Below are 19,331 nucleotides of genomic sequence, written 5' to 3'. Positions count from 1 at the left end.
GTCTGCCTTTGGAGATTTCCACCGGGAGGCCGTGGCTCCCAGACCCTCTGAGCGTCTCCTTTTTCAACAGCAAGCTGCCCTAACAGCAGGAGTGGATTGGGCTCCGGCCTGTTACAGACCAATTTTGCCCTCATTTTGGGTCCCCTGCACCTGTGCCCCCGGCTCGGAGTCAAGTCTGGGCTGCCGTTGCCTCTGGGACAGCTGCATCGGACTGTTGGCCACTGCTGCCAAGCAGAAGACAGCGGTGCTGGTTTGCAGGGGGCGGGGGGCAGGTGGCGCCCGGGACCGCAGGTGTCTCTTGTGCTCACTTGCTGGTGCGCCACAAGGGTTCCAAGCAACCGAGAGAGAGCCCCTGGCCGGCCCCACGTTTCCCAGCCGGGGTCTGTGTCTGGGCCCTCCAGATCGGAGCAACACTGTGCCCCAGCTCAGGGGCTCTTCCTTGACACCTCCCTCTGCATTGGCTTTCACCCATTTTCTTGGCATCCCCACCCCACTTCCCCTATTCCTCCAGCTCTGCGCCTGCTCTTTCATTCATGGGTCCTTTGGCCTTCAAGGACAGCAGGAGCTCCTGACACTTCCAGTTAGAACATGGAGCCATCTCCTGCCACTTGGGTGTCTTCTTCACAGACACCCTCCCTAGGCTCTGGAGCGTGGGCGCTTGGAGGAGAGAGAACCGGGGAAGGGCTGGGTGCCGAGGGTCCCACTCCCAGGAGGTAAATCCCAGAGACAGCTCTGGCCCAACCTCTATGCAGGTCTCCTTCCTCCCTCCCTCCTGCCCTCCTCTTTCCTTTCCTTCCTTCCTACTTTCCTTTTTTCCTTTCTCTCTTAAACAGCTTTATTGGGATATAATTAACATACCATAACATTCACCCATTTAAAGTGTACAATGCAATGGTTTTTGCATATTCGCAGGGGTGTGCAACCATCACTGTAATCTAATTACAGAACATTTCATCACCCCCAAAAGGAACCCCATTAGCAGTCACTCCCCATCCCCACCCCTGCCCCTAACCACTAATCTCCTTACTCCTTACTGGCACTTACTTGTGAAGTGACTGGTAAACAGTGAAGCTGGAACCAGGCTGGAACGACCCCTCCCTTGGCCCAGGCCTTCTGCGGGTAGAATCTTGGAGTCATCCCTTCCATCTTGCCCACTCACTACCTCGTGGCATTGGTGCTGGAAAGGTCACTAGCCCACCCTTCCCATTTATCCAGGGAGTGACATGAGAGCCAGAGCAGGGGAAGAAATCTGCGCAAGGTCCCTCAGTGGTTGGGAACAAGGGCTCCTGCCCCAGAGTACCTGCCTTTTGCAGCGCCCAAAGCCATCTCCCCACAGCTGCCCCCTACTCATGCATGGGCCTCCCCTTAGCCATTCTTCAAACATAGTACCTCAGTTTCTCCAACTATAAAATGGGATGATAACATTGCCTGTGTTGTTGAGAGGATTAAATGAAACCGAAGGCAATCCTTCCTGTAAAGAGTTCAGCCCAGTGCATGGCACTGTTAAAAAACAAAATTCGGGGCAACTGGGTGTCTCGGTCGGTTAAGCGTTTGACTTGGGCTCAGGTCATGATCTTGCGGTTCATGGGTTTGAGTCCCGCATCAGGCTCTGAGCTGACAGTACGGAGCCTGCTTGGGATTCTCTCTCTCTCTCTCTGCCCCTCCCCTGCTCTCACTCTCTCTCAAAATAAATAAACTTAAAAAAGTATTTTAAAAAATATAAATAAAAAACAAAATTCATCTGAATAAATTTAAAGATCAAATATTTAATGATTGGTGAATCAGGCAGCATCCCAACTAGAAAATGGAAACGAACCCTGTTGAGCTACAGACCAGAAAGGTTTTTAAAGGCAGAGAGGGAACGAGAAAAGAGGAAATTATTAGCAAAGAATGCAGTGTTAGGCAAGGTCACCTTTCTAAGGTGTCCGGAAGGGGTCTATCAGCAAATCTAGTGCTGACCAGGAAATTCCTATATTGCCTGGTTACAGATTACATTCTTGGGGGTCAGGGAATGGAAACTGTAGTCAGATCAAGTTTAAGTCTTGGTGTACTGATACAGGGCCTCTGACACAAGTGACTGCATTTTGGGCCTGTGGTTTTCATTTTCATAACACATAGCTGTCTCTCAGCACAGGCAGACCGAATCAATTTAGATTAAATTCCCGCTGTGGCATTCCAGGCCCTGTGTGCATTCCAGTTGTTTGGGATGCGTGGAGGTTCTCTCTCCCCCCTCCCCTACCCCCCCATCCCTAAGATGACGGATGAAGGCCACCAAAACTAGCGAGCTCCTAGTCATTTCTTCGCCGTCACTGTCACCTGAAGCTGGTGATGTCGGCGGGGCAGGCGGAAGGTTGAGACTTGCCACGATGACTAAGAATGCAGAGCCGTGGGAGTCTGGTTAATCAGCAGCGTCAAAACTTCCTGTGGCTGTTTGCAAACAAGGGCCACCCCCAGAGGCGAGGACCAGAGTCAGTTGGTGGGGGGGGGGGGGGTGGAGACCTCGGGGCTGCCGCAGAACCTGGGCGAGCGATGCCTGCCGGCAGTGCCAAGGGACTGACTGGGTGGTCCGGAGCTGTGGCTGCAGAGCACACGGCTTCCCTTACCTGGAGGCTGCTCTGTGTTCCCCCCCCCCCGCTCCCCCCACCCCCAGGAATGGAAAGCTGACTGCAGATCCCAGAGCCTCTTGAGGGATTCTCTTTCCAGGAGTGACGGACTGACTTACTGTAAGAAGCCACAGAGAAGTGCCCGGCTGGTGTCAGAGCAGGGATAACCTTAGTAACACTAAGGGTCACCTGAAAGAAATCTTCCAGGGTTGTGGGATGGCCCGAGACCCACCTGGGCAGGTGTCTGGGGGCCAAAAAGCAGGCAGGGAGAGGGTGCACTGACTCAGTGCTCCCAGCCCCACCCGGCCCAGCCCAGCAGACAGCAACACTGGCAAACAAAGCAGACACTCCTCCCCGCTTGACAGCCATCATTCAGACATCTTTTTATATGTCTCATGCTGCACAGGGGAACCAGCCGGGGCCGGAATCTCAGATCCAGGAGAAAAACTGTAAATTAGCGTAAGGAATAGTTCTCGTCAAAATTGCTACCAACGACAGCGTAAAGTGTAAATTTGGTACGGCCCCTTCTGATGGCAATCTGGCAACATGTTTAGAATGTGTAAAAAAATGCTCAGATTCTTTATTCAGAAAGCATTTATGAAATTAACAACACCCCTTCCCCTGGGAATGAACAGGCTGCGCGTGGGGAGATGTCAACAGCAAGGCTGTTTATGCAAGTGAACATTTGGGAGCTACTCACATATCTGACCTCACAGAACGATCAGCTCAGTTGGGGCACAGCCATTCAGGGAATATTATGCAGTCATTTAAAATGATCGTTCTTTCCAGGTGTCTGGCTGGCTCAATCGGTAGAGCATGTGACTCTTGATCTTGGTGTGGTGAGTTTGATCCCTACATCGGGGGTAGAGATTACTTTAAAAAAAGAAAGAAGGAAAGAAAAGGAAAGTGATTATTCTTTCCAGTCTTTTTTACTGAGCACTGGGCGTGTCCCCAGATACTGGGATTCCAAAGTTGATCGGGACCTGGCTTTATCTTCAGTCTGGCGCATGCAGTTCAGAAAAGAGCAGGACATAGTAGAAACAAATACCTCGGAAAATGCTTATTATATGATTTTAAGTGAGAAAAGGCAAAGTAGAAAATTGCATTCACACTTTACCTCCCCCTATACCTGAGCTAGTGTTTGTGGATTACTGAACACGTGCCAGATGCGGGCACATGTTTACCTCTTACAACGATCCACAGGGTTAGGTATCAGGGCTACTTCCATTGTCACAGGAAGAAACTGAGGCACAGAGGAAGTGATTGAGCCAGGGTTCAAACCCAGGACTACCTGACCCCTAAACCCAGGTTCAACCATTTTCCTACACGTCTCTCCTTAATAGGGAAATAATGTCTGCTCAAGGTCAAATACTGAAAATAAAACCTGGGCCAATGACAATAAGATAAGGGTGGTGGGATCTGTTTTTTTTTCTTTTTTCTTGTTCCTTCCACTCTTGATTTCTACCACATTTGTGCTGGAAAAAAAAAAATGAAGTTAAAAAAAATGCCAGCCACCTAGAATTTGCAGCAGATGGGTAAAAATGAATGGAGAAGCTGAAAAAAAAGTGGGAACGATGTTAATAATGCATGCCTTGGCTTCGAACAAGGAGCTAGAATGATTTAGGAGCAAGAAGCGAAGCGGGGTCAGGGGTTGAGGGGGTGGCGGGGAACGTTTGGGTGAGGAAGACCAGGCAGCTTCTGGATGGCAGGCAGGCAGGATGCGCAGACTCAGGGAGGAGGGGCAGGGGCAGGGGCAGGGGCAGGGCTGATCTCTCATGGCCATTCTTGCTAAATCTTTTTATTACCTGGTGCATGAGTACATATCTTCTCAGTGTTTGCATTCCTCTCATTTTTTTGACTACAGGAAATGATAACGGAAAAAAAACCCCTCTGTTTGCTTATCACCCTGGAGTGCCAGGAGAGGTATCTGCCAAATTTTTTCTCAGGTCAGGAAGAGGTTTCAGTTTTCCCTCACCTGAGAGCCCAAGGAAGCACTGCTGGGTCCAATCTCCCTGGCAAATGCAGAAAGGTAGTCACTGTCTAGACATTCTAGGGCAAGGTGGTTTTATTGAGGGAAGAGTTGCTTGGTTCCCTGCAGAGACTTTTGTAAATAGGAGAACTGTTTCCTCTGTTAATACAGCTTTTAGAAAGAAGGCACCCTTGGGCAGGGATGGGGGAGGGGGCGGTGCACAGAGGGAGCTGGAAGGGAGAGGAGAGAGAAAGGTACCAATTGTTCAAGTGTCTATTGAGCACCTAGTGCCTAGAGCTTAGTGTGTAGCAGATGAGAACGACGGGAACTTACAGACCAGCCAAGGGTTGTCCAAGCCCCCACCCCTTCATGTCCACTGAGGAGCGTGGCTTCCTGAAAGCTGGCAGGTGTGAGCCAAGAACCAAGCCCTCCCTTTCCCCCACCCCCACCCCCCAATATGCTCAGAGGTTAAGGTGCCAAGTCCTGCAGCTGGGAGTCAAACTCATGATTGCAGGGCTGGGTTCAGAACCCATGGGATTCTCCATGGGATTCCTCCCCAGCTCTTTCTGCGCTGTCCATAACAAACTCTTTCAGGAGCATTGGAACATGTGGCTTCAAAACAGTGCCTAACTGAGTCAGGACTGCTTAAATATTTGACTCCTAACTCTAGAATGTTGCTCTTCAACTTCAAGAAACTGTTACCCAGAATCGTGCAAGGATATATACTTTTCATAACTGCAGGGTGCTCCTTATTGACCACATTGAAATAATTGTTTAAGGATTTATCTCTTATCTCCTTTTGATAAGAATTATCTTTAACTTACACAAGACGAAAGTCTGCAAATGCTTTAAAGTACCTGTTCTTTCCCTCTGAATAATATGTAATCTATTAACGTAGTCAATGAAAATTTACGTGATACCAGGCACTGTAGGGGTTTTCCTTGGATCAAGTCAGGAAAGGGCCCTACCCTTCCAGAGCAGTGTAGACAAAAGAGACCATTATAATCCAGTGTAGTGGTGTGGTGGGGGGATGGGCAGTCAGGAGATATACTGCCTGGGAGGGTCAAAGAGCGTGACCTCTAAGCTTGAACGACTTGAACAAGCAGGAGTCAGCCAGGTGGGTGGAGGCAGGTGGGAGTCGGTGGAAGGAGAGAGGCCTTCCCGGCAGGGAGAACAGCATTGCAAAGGCCTGGAGGTGATTGAATCTCAAGGTCAATCATTAAAACTGGAAAATCATGTAAATCTTAGGTGTGCTTTATTCTAGCTTACTGTGAGAACCAGATCAAACCCAATCCATGTTATTCCCCCTCTTTACTTCCCTCCTGGCTACCTCTCAGACACAGACCTGAGAGTGAAGGAGTTTCAGGCTCTTTGAACACAGAGATGGTGCTGCCGTCCCCCGGCTGGAGGGCAGGGTGGATACGAATATGGATCTGCTGTATTTTGCCTACTGTGTCTTGTGTGGCCCTTCCTATGTTTCTATATTTCTGCCAGAAGGTGGGCAGGAGGTCAAGGCCGAAGGCTGAACCGAAAAGTCCTCACTCCTGGGTTCAGGACCTCAGCATTGGGATGGCCAGGTTTCTGGCAAATCTCTACCTTCCCTGTGGCCAGGAGAGAGTTAGCAGCCTCCATATCAAGGCATCAGTGACGTTTCTGGCATAGAAATGACCTTGAAGTCATTGGTATGTAGTCCTTGGTGACATTTTATATTTCAAACTAAATTCCAACAATCATAAAGCAATTTGCTTTTACATTTCAAGTCAGAGTTTTGTGAGAATTCCAAAAATGTGTCCATCTAATACCTCAATTTTCTTTTTTTCTTTGGTGCTTTGATCTTAATAAACTCTTGCATCTGATATCTGAAACTCATTACATATCATTGTATTATTTGTGTGTACTATGTATTATACATACACACATACCTATGTGTGTAAGGTACATTTATCCTATGAGCTCTGTCACACACTGGGTTTGTGAATGAACTATTGGAGGCTCAGTTTCCTCTCCTGAAAACTGGGGATATAATGGTGTCCACCTCCTAGGGTGGCCAGGGTTAAATGGGGTCTTGTTTATAAAGAGCTTAGCCCAGTGCCTGGCACAGTGTTAGCTTTGGATAAATGGTAGCTATTATGTGCATACAAAAAAAAAGACTACTAAAATGTTGGCAACACTTATCTCCAGGGGGTGGGATTATGGTTACAATGAACATTTATTACTTTTGCAATCAGAGAAAACGAACAATAAATGTTATTATTAATTTAAAAATCTGTCTTTGGCTTTGTCGGAAGGAACCTGCAGTTAATGTCACTGTACCAGCCTGCAAGTAAGACAAGGCCTCCAGTTTCATATGAGGACTTTAAAGACAAACAACCTTGTTCAGTCGAATAATAGAGACTGTAGCAAAGGGAGATACTTAGTCAGGATTCTAGAGAAATGCTGCCCTCATCCAACCCTGCAGTCCCCCTGACCACTCTTGTCTGGAGGGCAGGCAGGGGGTTCAGAGAAGGTAATTCTCAAATTACAGCCTTCTCTCCTATTGGGAGGTTATCTGGGGTTCTTAGTTGGAAATCTGTAACTCTCCAAGGAACCATTCCAGGAGAGTGACATTTATCCTCTTCTGGGCCTTTACTTGGGTGTCTCAGAAAATAAAACACACATTAGCCCACTTCCAGTAGGGGGATTGTGAGTGTCCTATTCTGGCATCCAGAACAATCTGAGGCCCAGGACCTTGGCTATGTTTCCGGCTGAGATTCTTGACTGCCAGCCCAGTGCCTGGAGCGGCAGGAGATAGAACTCTCCTTGATCTGAATGCCCCACTCCAATCCCTCCTTGCACCTCTTGGGCCATGACCTGAGAAGCAGGAAAGAGCCAAGTGCCCACCCTTTGCCGATTATCTGCAGAACCATCAGCCTGCACTGGGCTGGTTTCTGAGCTTCTTTCTCCTCCTTCTGCACCCTGGAGGGAGAATACTGCTGCAGACTCTGGAGTAAAATGCCGCCTCTGTTTGGGAGACAAAGAACAGAATAGCTCCTCTGGGTCAGCTGTCTCTCCTTGGCTGGCCGGCTCCCTGGCCTCCCCTGTGCTTCTTCTGAGACATTAGGAGGGACTTCTGGGCTACCCTGGGAGCCGCTGCCTGCTCCTGAGTGGTTGCATTCTGGACGTGTTTTCACTGGAGCTCAAAGGAATATTTTACTTTGAAAAATCTTAAGCACTGGAAGACGTTAATTTGGGGGTGGTGCTGTGGCTGGGGAGGCAACTGGCATGTGTATCCTTACTAGAACTAGTGAGAGCATGTGTGCATAAACAGGAGTGGTAACGTGTGACACGCATGCTAACCCGAGTGTGAGAAGTGTGTATGAAAGCGTGGACTCAGGTTTAAAAGGATGTGTATGTTACAGTGTTAGAGAACGTGTGTGAGCAGGAAGAAGGAGATATGTGCACTAAGGAGCAAGCAGACCATTTGTGGGAAGGCATGAGTCTGAGCGCCAGACCATAACGTGAGTGGGTGTGTAAAGTGAATAAGAACGTGGAAGTGTACACATGTACCATCTAGAGTGTGTGAGAGCATGTGTGAAAGCGTGTGTGTTAGAATGTCAAGAAAACGTGCTCGCGTATGGGAGTTTGTGAAGGGCAGCACGGGAGAAGCCTAAGTGTGAGTAGTAACGAGTGTGTGCGAAAGTTCCGTACGAGGGTTAGCAGATGTGCGCGTGTCGGAGTGAAGTTTACCTGCAAAAGCACGTATGTAGGACTAGCGTGGGGACGTGTGTGAGAACTGAATGTGTGCGTGTGTGCGGACTAGAGCATGTGTGAAGGCATGTGTGAGGGAGATGTGTACTGGCTTACGAGAGCCCATACACGAAAGCACAAGCACGTATGACGCTCCGTGTGCACCAGTGGGTGTGCGCGCACGTGTGCACTAATGTGTGCCGGGCGTGGGGGACCCCGGCGCCGGGCGGGAACATCCGGGCGGGGCGGAGAGGCAGCCGCCGAGTGGGCGGCCGCGCGTGTGAATGTGAGCACGCGCGGGAGAGTGAGCGGGAGCGCGCGCGCGCGCGCGCCGCCGACCCCCGCCTGGGAAAGAGCCGGTTGCCATGGGAACGCGCCGCGGCCCGAGTTAATCATTTCCTGTGGAAAGTGTGCGGGAGGGGCGGGAGCGGGGCGGGCCGAGGAGGCGGCGGCGTGGAGCTGCCTCCCGCCGGCGGGCCGGGTCGGGCCGAGCCCCGGGCTCTGCGGCGACGCCGGGATCCTGCCTCCGCCAGGCCGGTGAGTGGGGGACCCTGGCGGGCGGGGGGCGGGCTGGGCTCTCGGGGTCCGCCGGGTCCGCTATTCCGGGCGCCGCGTCCGGGCCCGCCTTGTCCGCAGGACCCCCTCCCCTGCCCGGACCCGCTGCGGGGCGCGGGGAAGGCCGGGTGCCGGAGAACCAGCCCTGCGCAGTCGCCAGCCGCCCCCCGCGCCGTCCAGCCGGAGCCGAGGACCTTGCCCACAGCACGGCCTGGGGAAGCACGGCCCTTGGGGTCCGAGCAGCTTCGGGACCCCCCCGCCCCCCGCCCCTCTTCCAATCTCTTTGGCCCAGGAGAGCCGGAACCTACCGCGGGAACCGCGTGTCCCGTCCGCGCACCCCCCTCCCTTTACAGAGATCCTCCTGTACCCCCAAGGATCTCTTGAAGGCTGCAGTTTCCAGCCCTCCCACCATGTACGTTCCCTGGGCAGTTCGCTTTCCCCCTGGAGGGGCAGGGGGAGGGCAGGCCAGCCTGAGGTTGGCAGGAGGGCCTGGGCCAGTGCCCTCCTGGGCAGTAGGGAATTGAGCCACTGACAGCAGCAGCCTAGGGGATCCCAGTAGGGAGAGCAAGCCAGAAGCCACCTCCTTCAACCCCCTGTTGTGAGTTAGAGCAGAACTCTGGCGCAGTGAAGGGCCTGGTCCTGGAAGATTTTAAAGAGGAAGCTGTATTTAAATTCTCAAGTACTCCCCCAGTCCCCAACATATCTGTCTCAAGGTTGTGGGTCAGCTGTCCCTGACCTTTCACCTTCCCCAGCCCTGAGGCTGAGTGAGCACCTCTCCTTGCCCAGGCACACTTCCCATGCCCTTGATAAAGTAGCTGTCTCCTTGGCCAGAGAGAGTCATTTGCAAGGAATGCAGCCTCAGAATGGGGCCCTGTATTTGCAGTGACTGGACTTTAGGGACATAGGGTGATGAGTTCTGCTGTCCTTATGGAGCCGAGGTTTTGAAGTCTGTGTTGTCCTGGAAAACCCAGGACGTGTCACTGTGTGCAGGGGAGGGCCCAGCCTCTGTCCAACCTTCCTGACCTTTTCCCCCAGAGAGACTAAGCCCTCCCCAGCAGCGGTATCTGGGCAGTTGTCAAATCTGTCCCTCAATCATTGCAATATCCCTGGTCTGGGGGCAGCGGGGGCTGCACTCTACTGCCATAGCCTAAACAAAGAGGGGCAAATCTGTTCCTCTCTCCAAGCCAGCCCCCTTGCATTCACTCATCCCTGGAGAGAGGGAGATCACTGAAAAATAAAGATTTTCAGTTCCTTGTATATGCTAGTATTGTTCTGAACACTTTATATATGCTTTGTCTAATTCTTATACCAACCCTATAAGGTGGAGTTCTCCCCATTTTCAGATGGAGGTAGTAAGACATGGAGAGGCAAAGTAATTCTCCCAAGGTCACACATCTACCAAGTGGCCAAGCTGGGTCTGAACCAGTTTTTGGTCATAGCCACTCCACTACTTGTCCCCATTGCCCCACTCTGTGAGTCCTAAGTTGGTAGAAGCCCCAGCCTTGGGCTTATTTGAGTCCTGGATACTTTTGACCTTCCCACCCTTCTGGCTGCTAAATTCAGCTGCTTTTTCCTCTTCAGGATCTTGCACACACCCTTCCTCTTTCTTCCTGATATCTTCCTGGCTGCTCCTCTGACTTCCCTTCCAGAAAGCCACAGCAATATTGTCTCCTCCTGTCCCCACCCCTCAGACTTAGAGGATCTCCTTAAAAGTCTTCTCCCTCACCAGTGGAATCGACCTTCAATGCCCATCTCACCTATCCGGTGGCTTTGGCATGTAGGTGGAGCTTCTCTCCCTCCTTGCCCGTTGCAGCTGGTCCTCAGCGTTGGTCGTGTGCCCAGCTCCATGCCAAGCAATCTGGAGCAAAGGACATTTGGCTGTTCCCCCTGGTTCCTTCCCCTCCACACTGGTCCACATCCATTTTCCTCAGTGGGATCTGGTGCACATATTTGAATTAGTGTCTGCCCTGTCCTGTGGACCATAGTCCAGTAACACTGTACCCAGGAGCTTCTTCCAAGTTGTCTTCCTCAGTCCAGGAGCCTGGCATTCTTCCAGAGCTCAGCTCTGTGACCTTCGGTCACCAGATCTTCTGCCACCCAGCCCTGAACTCTTCTTTGTCTCTCCGTGCTCCGGTTGTTCCTGGCTCTGTTGACCCAGCATGCTCAGATCTCTCCTAAATACCACATTCTCTGAATTCAGCCTCTCCTCCTCATCCTAGCCAAACTTCCCCAAAGAAAAGGAAGTGGAGGCTTCCTTTAGCCCCGCCCACCTCTTGGGCCTTCCCAGGTCTGCCCTCTGCCCTGCTCCACTGATAGGCTCCCTTCAAGAGCCCCAGCCGCTTTCTTCCAGTTTGAGCTCTCTGTGGCGTCACTCGGTGGGAACTGACCATCCTCTCCTTCCCACTCACCATCCAGTCACGTCTGAGGACTCTGCACCTGCCTGGTGCCGTTGTCACCTCTGACCTTCCTTCTCCAGCTTTCCTTACCACCCAGAGTGAGCTCTGGTTACCTCTAGTATCACCTTTAGTGATTGTATCCTCACCTGTGGCATTGGGACGCCCGGTAGCCTCTCACCTCCGAGTCTCCTTGTTTTTTTCCAAGATGCAGCCCGAGCTTCTGTCTGCATTTATTTCAGGGCATTCACCCATCAAGCCACTGCCCGGAGCTTAGTGTGGGTGTTGCTGCAGCTCCAGGCTGGGTGGTGTGGGGCTGCACAGATGATCGTTCTGTGGGCCCCACCCTGGGGAGCCATCCAGGGTCAGGGGAGTGGACACCGATCAACCAGATAATCTTTACTGTCTGGTAGAAAGCAGTCTGCAGCCCAAGTGGCACCATTAGGAAGTCCCCGGGTGCCTGAAACTCCCATTTTAAAACCAAAAGCAAATTCCACATCACCTCCCTGAGCTGACTTGACTTCTTCTGTTAACGGCATCACTGTCTGAGTCTGGGACTGTAGCTTGGTACTTTAAATGCCCTCACAGCTGCTTTGCCACACGATAGGTGCTCCATAAAGACTCGTGTAGTGAATGCTTAAAAGTCTGTCCTGTCTATTTTTCAGTTCATGAGGGACTTCTGGGGCTTTCTATCCAGCCCAGTGCTCCCCACCCCCTGCCCCCCATTCTCCCATACCACCTGGTGCTTCCCTGCATTCCTGTTCTGATTGTGAAGGTTTGTTGAAGTGCTTACCACCCTCCTGACAGGGAGCTTTGAGGCCCCATCTCTCCAGATCAAAGAGGACCCCTGGTAGGTGTCTGACACACAGCGGACACCAGATAAATAATTATTAAATGAAGAAGGAATGAATCTTTGCCTCTTACTGCCTGCCAAGTTGTAGCCACAGAGTGAAGGCTAGTTGAATACATGAATGAGTGGACTGTAAAAGAATTTGATATATATAAGCTTAGCTTGTCACTGGCCACAGTCAGGCCCGGTCTGATTATGTTTATAGAGATGCTGTTGACTTTTGCTTCCTCCCTGTGGGGCTATGACCTGGCGCGGAGGCTGCCAGGCTTCCCGTGGAGGGGCTGAGATGTGAGGTCTCCACAGTGTGCCGCAGACACACCTGACGGGCTCCTCACCCACTTCTGAGCCTCCTACTTGGAAAAAAAAAAACCACCCCGAAATGGTGCCGTGTTCTGTCTGTTTTATCCCACAAGCCCCGGGGATCTTTGGGGTGGGATGGCGGGAGGGGTCGGGGTGGAATTGCAGTCGGGGCTGCCCTTCTGGGTAACAGGTGACCCTTTTGCGGATGGCAGGCTCCGATCTGCCCCCCCCCCCCACCCGGGGTGCCGGCCAGCCCGCTTAGTCTCGCCTCCCCTGTTCTGTCCGCAGGCTGCCCGGCGCCCCGACGAGGCCGCTGAGCCCCGGGCCATGGTCCCGTCTCGCCGGCCGTGGAACCTGGGAGCCACGCCCTCGCTGCGCGGCCTGTGGAGAGTGGGCCGGGCCCGGGAGCCCGAGCCCGGGATGGCTCGCCCCGCCCCCGCCAGCCCGGCCGCCCGCCCTTTCCCACACACCGGCCCGGGGAGGTTGAGAACTGGTGAGTCCGCATTTTTAAAATGCCTCTTTATTTCCCTTCCTTCCTCCAGATAGCAGCGATGAGGCCGGGCTTTCTCGCAAGTTCCTAGGCTCAGTCAGAGCTGTCAGGTAATTACAGGGTGCCCGGCAGCCCGCGGGCCGGCGCGGAGTCGGAGTCGGGGCGTCAATCTCGCCGGCGCTCCTGCCCCGCGCCCGCCTGTAAAGAGAGGTCCTGGACGCGGAGTTAAACTTCAACGCGGTCGCTGGAGTCGGGGGACAACGCCGCCCAAACCACGCGATCTCCGGCCAGCCGGGTCGGGGCGCTGCGCGGGCGGCCCGTCCTTGGTCCTTGGCCGAGCGCTTGCGGTCTCGCTCCGGTTTCTGCCCGCAGCTGGTAAACAAGGTAGGTGAAGTGGCAGCCCGGTGCCCGGCGCGGCACTGACACCTGATCGCGGCCGGCCCGCCTGCGGGGGACATGAGGAGCGGACCAAAGCTGCGCGGAGCGTGGCCCCGCGGAGTTTGGGTGCCATGCGCTGGGTTTCAGGTGCCATCCGCTGGGTTTCAGGTGCCATCTGGGGCGGATCCTGTGGGGTCCCGACAGCAAGTGGGCAGTGAAGGAGTTTGAGTCTGGACCCCTGCTGCCCCTTGGGGGAGTGTCCTTCTTTCTGGGTCATGTCCCCTGGTGCCTCACACGCCAATAAGTGAGCGGCACCTCTGATTTCCAATGCGGACTGGATCATCGGGTCTGGTGCACTGCCCCATGACTGTCTCCTGAGCTGAGCTGGGGCAAGTCATCCTGGAAGTGTGGAGGGACAGAGGGGTCTTCAGTCAAGATGTCTTCAGAGGCTTGCTGTCTGTTGTTCTGACCCCCAGAGGAAGAGAGGTAGATTACCAGCCTGTCTGAACTAGCAAATTCCCTTTGGGCCATCAGATCCAAACCCTCTGATGTACAGAAGGGGAAACTGAGGCCCAGAGAGGGCACACAGCAAACTCCTGTTCAGTTCCCTCTCTCCCACCACATTTGTGCCACTGATGGCAGCCAGACTGATACTCTCCAGAGTTTCTCTGTAGGGAACGGTGAGGCTGGGGATGGCCCCGGGGGTCTCTGGAAAAAGCTTGGGCTCTTGGGTCAGATAGCCTCAATTGTCTGGAAGGGGATGAAGATGTACTCCACAAGGTTGTCCTAAGGATTACAAATGTAATATGAATGAGTATTGCTTTTCTGGTTAAAAAAAAAGAAAAAAAGAAAAGAGCAAAAAGAAAACAAGAAGCAAAAGACGAAAACAGGTTCCTTAGAACACTAAAAAAAACCCTTGAAAAATCAAGAACACAGAAAACCCCAGAAAAAGTATAAAAAAGAAAATAAAAATTACCTACAAGATCGTTAGTGAACATTTTATATAGTTCCTTCCAATCTTGTGTATGTGCGCATGCATGCATATAAATGAGTATTATGAAGATACAGACTTAGCCACTTTGAAAATTTAAGACAAAGGTCAAATGAAATCCTGTGTGTGAAATGCTAAGCAGAGTGCCTGCCACTGAGTAGGGTTCCAGCCAGCTTGGTTCCCCCCCTCCCCTGCCCACCCCAGCCCCTCTGTCTCCACCCCCACTCTTATCACTACCTTCAGAGGGATAGTCAAACCGAGGGTGGTGGGTCAGCACATGGGACTGGAATACTGGGTCAGCGTGACCCTGGGCATGTTATTAACCCTTCTCAGTTGTGGTCCTGACGGCCTGCATTTGTGGCCACTTTCTGTGTACCTGGCACAGAGTGAGCGTTTTACATGTGTCATTCCGTTTAACCCTCGCCACGGGACTATGAGCTTGGTTCCTTATCCCCATATTGTTGACAAAGAAACTGAGGATCGGGAAGGGCATTAAGGTCTCGGAAGCGCTTGGCCCAGGGTATCATTACCCCCCAGCGCAGTGGCTCTGCAGCTTGCCCCTGTGAGGTGCACCCCCTTTCCCATCCCATCCCACCTCATGAGCTGTGGTGGGGGGTTGAGGTGGGGTGCATGGGATACCCATACCCCACTCAGCTCTTTCCCCCATCCAGTGAGGGAGGCAGTGTGTCAGAGGCTCAAGGGGATGTGCTTTAGCTGGTCCCGAAGATGCTTTTGGAGGCTGCAGGGACCAGGCCACCCGGTGTGGGGTTGGTCTTTATGAAGGCAGGGGAGAAATTGCCACCTAGAGGCAGCCTTGGTAATAAAACCACAGCCCTGGGGTGCACCTCCTGTGAAGGTTGGCACAGCCAGGTTGGTGTCGGCTTCCCTTTGCTGCTCTCTGTAGAGGGTGTTCATGAACGAGCGCCAGCCCCAAAATCCACTGTGGAGGGCGGGGAGCACCCCTCCTGCCCCGGAGGCCTTGGGTGCCTTCCTGAGGAGAAGCTTGGGGTGGCTTTTGGGAAGAAAGGAGCACAGCCCCTGCCTGGTGCCAGGCCTTCCCTCTGAGTAGGTCAGGCATGTGAGGGCGTGTGAGTCCCTGCTGGCCGCGCCTGGGCCGGCCCGGAGTGTGGGGAAGCAGAACTCAGCCAGGGCCCTGGCCAGCGGTCTTCAGCCAGGGGCCTAGCATCTTACCCATACTCTCTGTCCCGGAACAGGGCGTGGAAAAGATACCCCAGTCAGCGGTGACGAGGACTCCAGTGCCCGAAGTGCAGCTCGCCCGGCCCTAGCTCAGTGCCGGGCCCTCAGTGTGGACTGGGCCGGCCCCGGGAGCCCCCACAGGCTCTACCTGACCGTGCAGGTAAGCACTGGGGCCTTCGGGAAGGTGAGGGCCCAAGCCAGGCTGATGTGTCTTCGCCCTCTGAGCTCCCAGCAGCGGGGTCCCCAGCAGGCCCTCTGGGGAAGCGAGCACTGAGAGAGAGCCGGGGACCTGCCTTGGTAAGCTTCTCACAGCACGCAGAGCCCGGATGGAGCAGTTTGCTTTACTGGGTTATCTCAGGAAAAATCACAGAGCAGATGACAGAAAGCTTTCAGCCACACCCTGGCTGAGGCGTTAAAGTGAGAACTGCGGGGCCTTCGCTGAGAAGCTCTTAGGAAAACAGGCAGGTTTTGGGGTAGCCGTTAATTCCTACTCAGCATGTTTGTCCGTGGGGCAATACTTGTATTTCCTATTTAACGTGAGGATCCAAAGCCAGACAGAGGACTTTGCCAAAACTTGGATTCTTTTCTCTCGCAGTTATCACCAACTAACTTTCAAAAGACAAAATTTATATATGTTTGCATATTTGGTTGTAGAGATCATACATAATGATAGTAATAATAGCTGCTATTTGTGGAACACTGGTTTTGAACCAGGCACCGGTGCCATGTATTATATAGCTCACATTAGTACTCGTGGTCCTCGTAACAATCTCAAGACACAGCTCCTGTTTTATTGGAGTTGTATGGATGAAGTAATGGAGGCCCAGAGAGGTTATGTAACTTGCTACTGGTCCCACAGCAAGCGGGGATCTGAATAGCTAAGCATGACGTGCTCGATAACGTATGGTATAAAAGAATTCACACAGGGATATAACATCTCGAAGCTGAATGTTTTTTCTAGTCCTGCATCTTTTGAGAAATCCACTACTAAGAGTTTGGTGTTTATGTATCTTTCCTATATAATCACTTAATTATATTTATACAATTTTATTATTTATTTTTACAAATTATTCTGTGACTAGCTCTTTCCCTCGACAGGAAATCTGGTGATTTCTTCATGCCTGTCAGTATACAGAGAACTACCCCATTCTTTTGAACTGCTTCATAATATTCTACTTCAGGGTTTACCATAGGTTATCTAACTGGTGCTCTGTATTATTTCTGGTTGCAATGAGCTACTTAAATATCGATGCATTCTCACAACTGTGCCTTTGAATAATTTAAGGACGGCACAGGCACTGCACTTTTTAAAGGAATACAGATATTTAGGAAGTGCCTCTTCTGTGCCAGGTTCTGCGCTAGGTGCTGGCCCATAACCCAGCGGAGAAATAGACCTGACAGCCTGGCAGGCGTGCCACAGAATAATCAAGTGATCACAAGTGTATGAATGCAAACTGGACAAGCACCATTGACACAGTGATGGAGGATGAATGACCAGAGTCACTTGGGCGGGTTGCAAAGCACCCTGCCCAAGAAAGATTGCACACAAGAGGGCTCACTTTGAAGAGACATGGGCACGTGGGGGGCAGGAGGGAGGGGAAACCCAGGTGCCCTTTGAGGGCATATCCTCCCTCATGCAGATGAAAGTCCTGGGCCTGGGCGGCGTGTGGCCCCGAGTCCTGATCTGAATGTGGCCCAAAGCTTGATGTGGCTTCAGGAGCAGTCTTGGGCTTCAAGGCTTTTCTTGGCCCTTCTTGTGTGGTTCATCTGCCAACCGAACCAAACAGTCCTTCTTTTATGTTAAGGTCTGCAAGAAAAGCAGGTCTGGTGTGGGAACAGTTAAAGAAACTGGAGAAGCCATTTGTTTTTCCTCTGAGTTGAGCCATTGGTAGTTAAATCGGGAGGTGGTCAGAAACCGGCTGCCTTGAGTTGGGCGGTGGCTCTGTTCTTGAATTTTGATTATGGGGTGTTGGGTTGTGGTTGCTGCTGAGTCCTGGGGTCAGCAGATCTGCTGAGAATCTGTGAGAAGCTCCTGTAAGCAACCAGTTTCTATGTTGGTGTCCTTCTGGGCCCCCATGAAGCTCTATTGTGTTTATAGTTTGCTTCGAGGACAGGGATGTGGGGCTGAAGGAGGGACCTGGGCACTGTGGGATGAGCAGGTAGGCTTAGTGAACCTCCCCCCTGCCCCAGCCTCTCAAGTAGTTAAAACCTGAGATGCTCCCTCTGAAGGTGCTGCAGAAATCCCCAACCCCCCTGGCGTCCCCGCTGCCCTTCCTGTGGCTTGGCCACCAGGCCAGAAATAGCGTGACCTTTGCTCTGGTCGGCAATTGGAAACTTCCAGCTGCTGCCATTGCCGCCACCGCTGACAAGCCTGCTCGTGATGGTGTGGCAGTTGGTCAAAGGGTGGGGACAAAATAAAGTCGGGTGGGGGGGGAATTTTCCTACATATGAGAGACTGTGCTCGCCACCCTCCCTTCTCAAGTAGAAGGTGAGGTCGAGAGAGAGGGCGTCAGAGACGGTGAACGAGGTTGCTGATGTTGCTCTTTTCCTCTTTTCCATTCTGTTTATTGGATTTGGGATTACAAAAGTTAAAAAAAAAAAAAGGAAGAGTGCAGAAAAAGTCCAATGCTAGTGGCTACCTGATATCGAGCCCTTTCTGTGTGCCAGAGGCTTTGAGGACTTTGCACGGTTCCTGCAGTTCCCCTTCACACCAGTTGCATCAGGGGCTAGTACTGTTTCTCTTGTAAGAATGGGGAAAATGAAGCTTCAGAGAAGGTAAGTAACTTGCCCAGAGCCACACAGCTCACCTGAGGCACAGCCGTGTTTCACACCCAGCTCTTGCCGACTCTGGACTCAGAACGTTCTTTTAGACAGAACATTTGTCTTTTGTTTCCAAAACAGTGGGCACAAAGACACCAAAAATGTGTCTGTAGGGGCACCCGGCTGGCTCTCAGTCGCATGAGCATGCAATTCTTGATTTTGGAGTTGTGGGTTCAAGCTCCCTGTTGGGTGTAGATGACTTAAATAAATAAAACTCAAAAAAAAAAAAAAAAAGTGTCTGTAATGCCCCTTCCCAGATAATTTCTGTTGACATTAAAAAAAACAAAACAGAACACTGTAGATGCTTATAAGGCTAAAAAGTGAAATGTAAGGACTCTTTGCCCTTTTCCCCCACATTCTCTTAGTTTCTTTTTACTCCCCCGAAAGTTTAAATGATGCACGTTTCTCCTCCTAGTTGCTGCGTCACCTGACCTGCCAGAGACAACCATTGTTTATACAGTTCCCCAGATTTTTTTCAAGGCGTGTTTTATTTCTCTTATCCTCAAATGGGATTGCACTTTGCATGCGGTTCTGCGGCTTGCTTTGGATGTCTTTCTGTGTGAGCTGTAGGTGATCGTCTCCAGATGACTCTTTCTGCCCCTCCCTTCTCTCTCTCCCTGCCTGTCCACCTGGCTGTTCCTCCTTCTCGGCCTCGGTTTCTCCTTGACCAGGAGATGGGGGGCATGGGCTTCCCCTGCTTGTGGGGATTTGTGTGCCCCCGTCTTGGCAGTCTCGAGCTGGGGGCAGCTGACATCGTGGGGGGTGTTGCCCTGAGATTGCCGTGTGCCTGGTGGGGCTGGACAGCCCTGCGAATGGTGGGGCTGTGGGCCCGCAGCAAGTAGGCTGCTGCACTGGTGACTCCCGCCCCACAGAGCCTGCAGGGACAGCCCAGTGAGCTTCACCTGAGAACTTCTAAGTGCCCCAGAACCTTCTTTGCCGGTGCAGATAGCTGGCTGCCAGATGGGGGCCAAGAGAATGCACTGCCACTGTCCTGTCGTGGCATCTGGGCACATTTCCTTCCAGACCCTGGCCTCATTGTCCTCACCCACTCACACAGCG

The 19,331-nt window shown here is 52.3% G+C and overlaps 1 protein-coding gene and 1 long non-coding RNA gene across 8 annotated transcripts in view; one reads left to right on the top strand and one right to left on the bottom strand.

Moving 5' to 3' along the window:
- KIFC3 (kinesin family member C3) overlaps positions 1-19,331 on the top strand; it is a 75,670-nt gene that overhangs the window by 23,482 nt on the left and 32,857 nt on the right. For 4 of the 7 annotated variants that reach the window (XM_058708108.1, XM_058708106.1, XM_058708104.1 and 1 more), the window contains exons 1-3: positions 8,704-8,835; positions 12,685-12,889; positions 15,470-15,612. In XM_058708108.1, coding sequence (XP_058564091.1) covers positions 12,724-12,889; positions 15,470-15,612 — 309 coding nt within the window. In that variant the 5' untranslated portion in view covers positions 8,704-8,835; positions 12,685-12,723. Of the gene's footprint in view, positions 1-8,703; positions 8,836-12,684; positions 12,890-12,960; positions 13,271-15,469; positions 15,613-19,331 lie in introns of those variants that run through there. The other 3 variants (XM_058708110.1, XM_058708109.1, XM_058708107.1) reach the window with 2 other exon arrangements.
- On the bottom strand, positions 6,763-11,148 carry LOC131499782 (uncharacterized). Its single transcript, XR_009256057.1, has 2 exons — positions 10,611-11,148; positions 6,763-7,572 (listed from the first exon to the last, which is right to left on the bottom strand). It is a non-coding gene; the product is annotated as an uncharacterized LOC131499782 (long non-coding RNA).

This window comes from Neofelis nebulosa, chromosome 17 (genome assembly GCF_028018385.1).
Source record: "Neofelis nebulosa isolate mNeoNeb1 chromosome 17, mNeoNeb1.pri, whole genome shotgun sequence".
Classification (NCBI taxonomy): domain Eukaryota; kingdom Metazoa; phylum Chordata; class Mammalia; order Carnivora; family Felidae; genus Neofelis; species Neofelis nebulosa.
The sequence above is the reverse complement of the archived record's forward strand: the minus strand, read 5'-3'. Positions and strand labels throughout refer to the sequence as shown.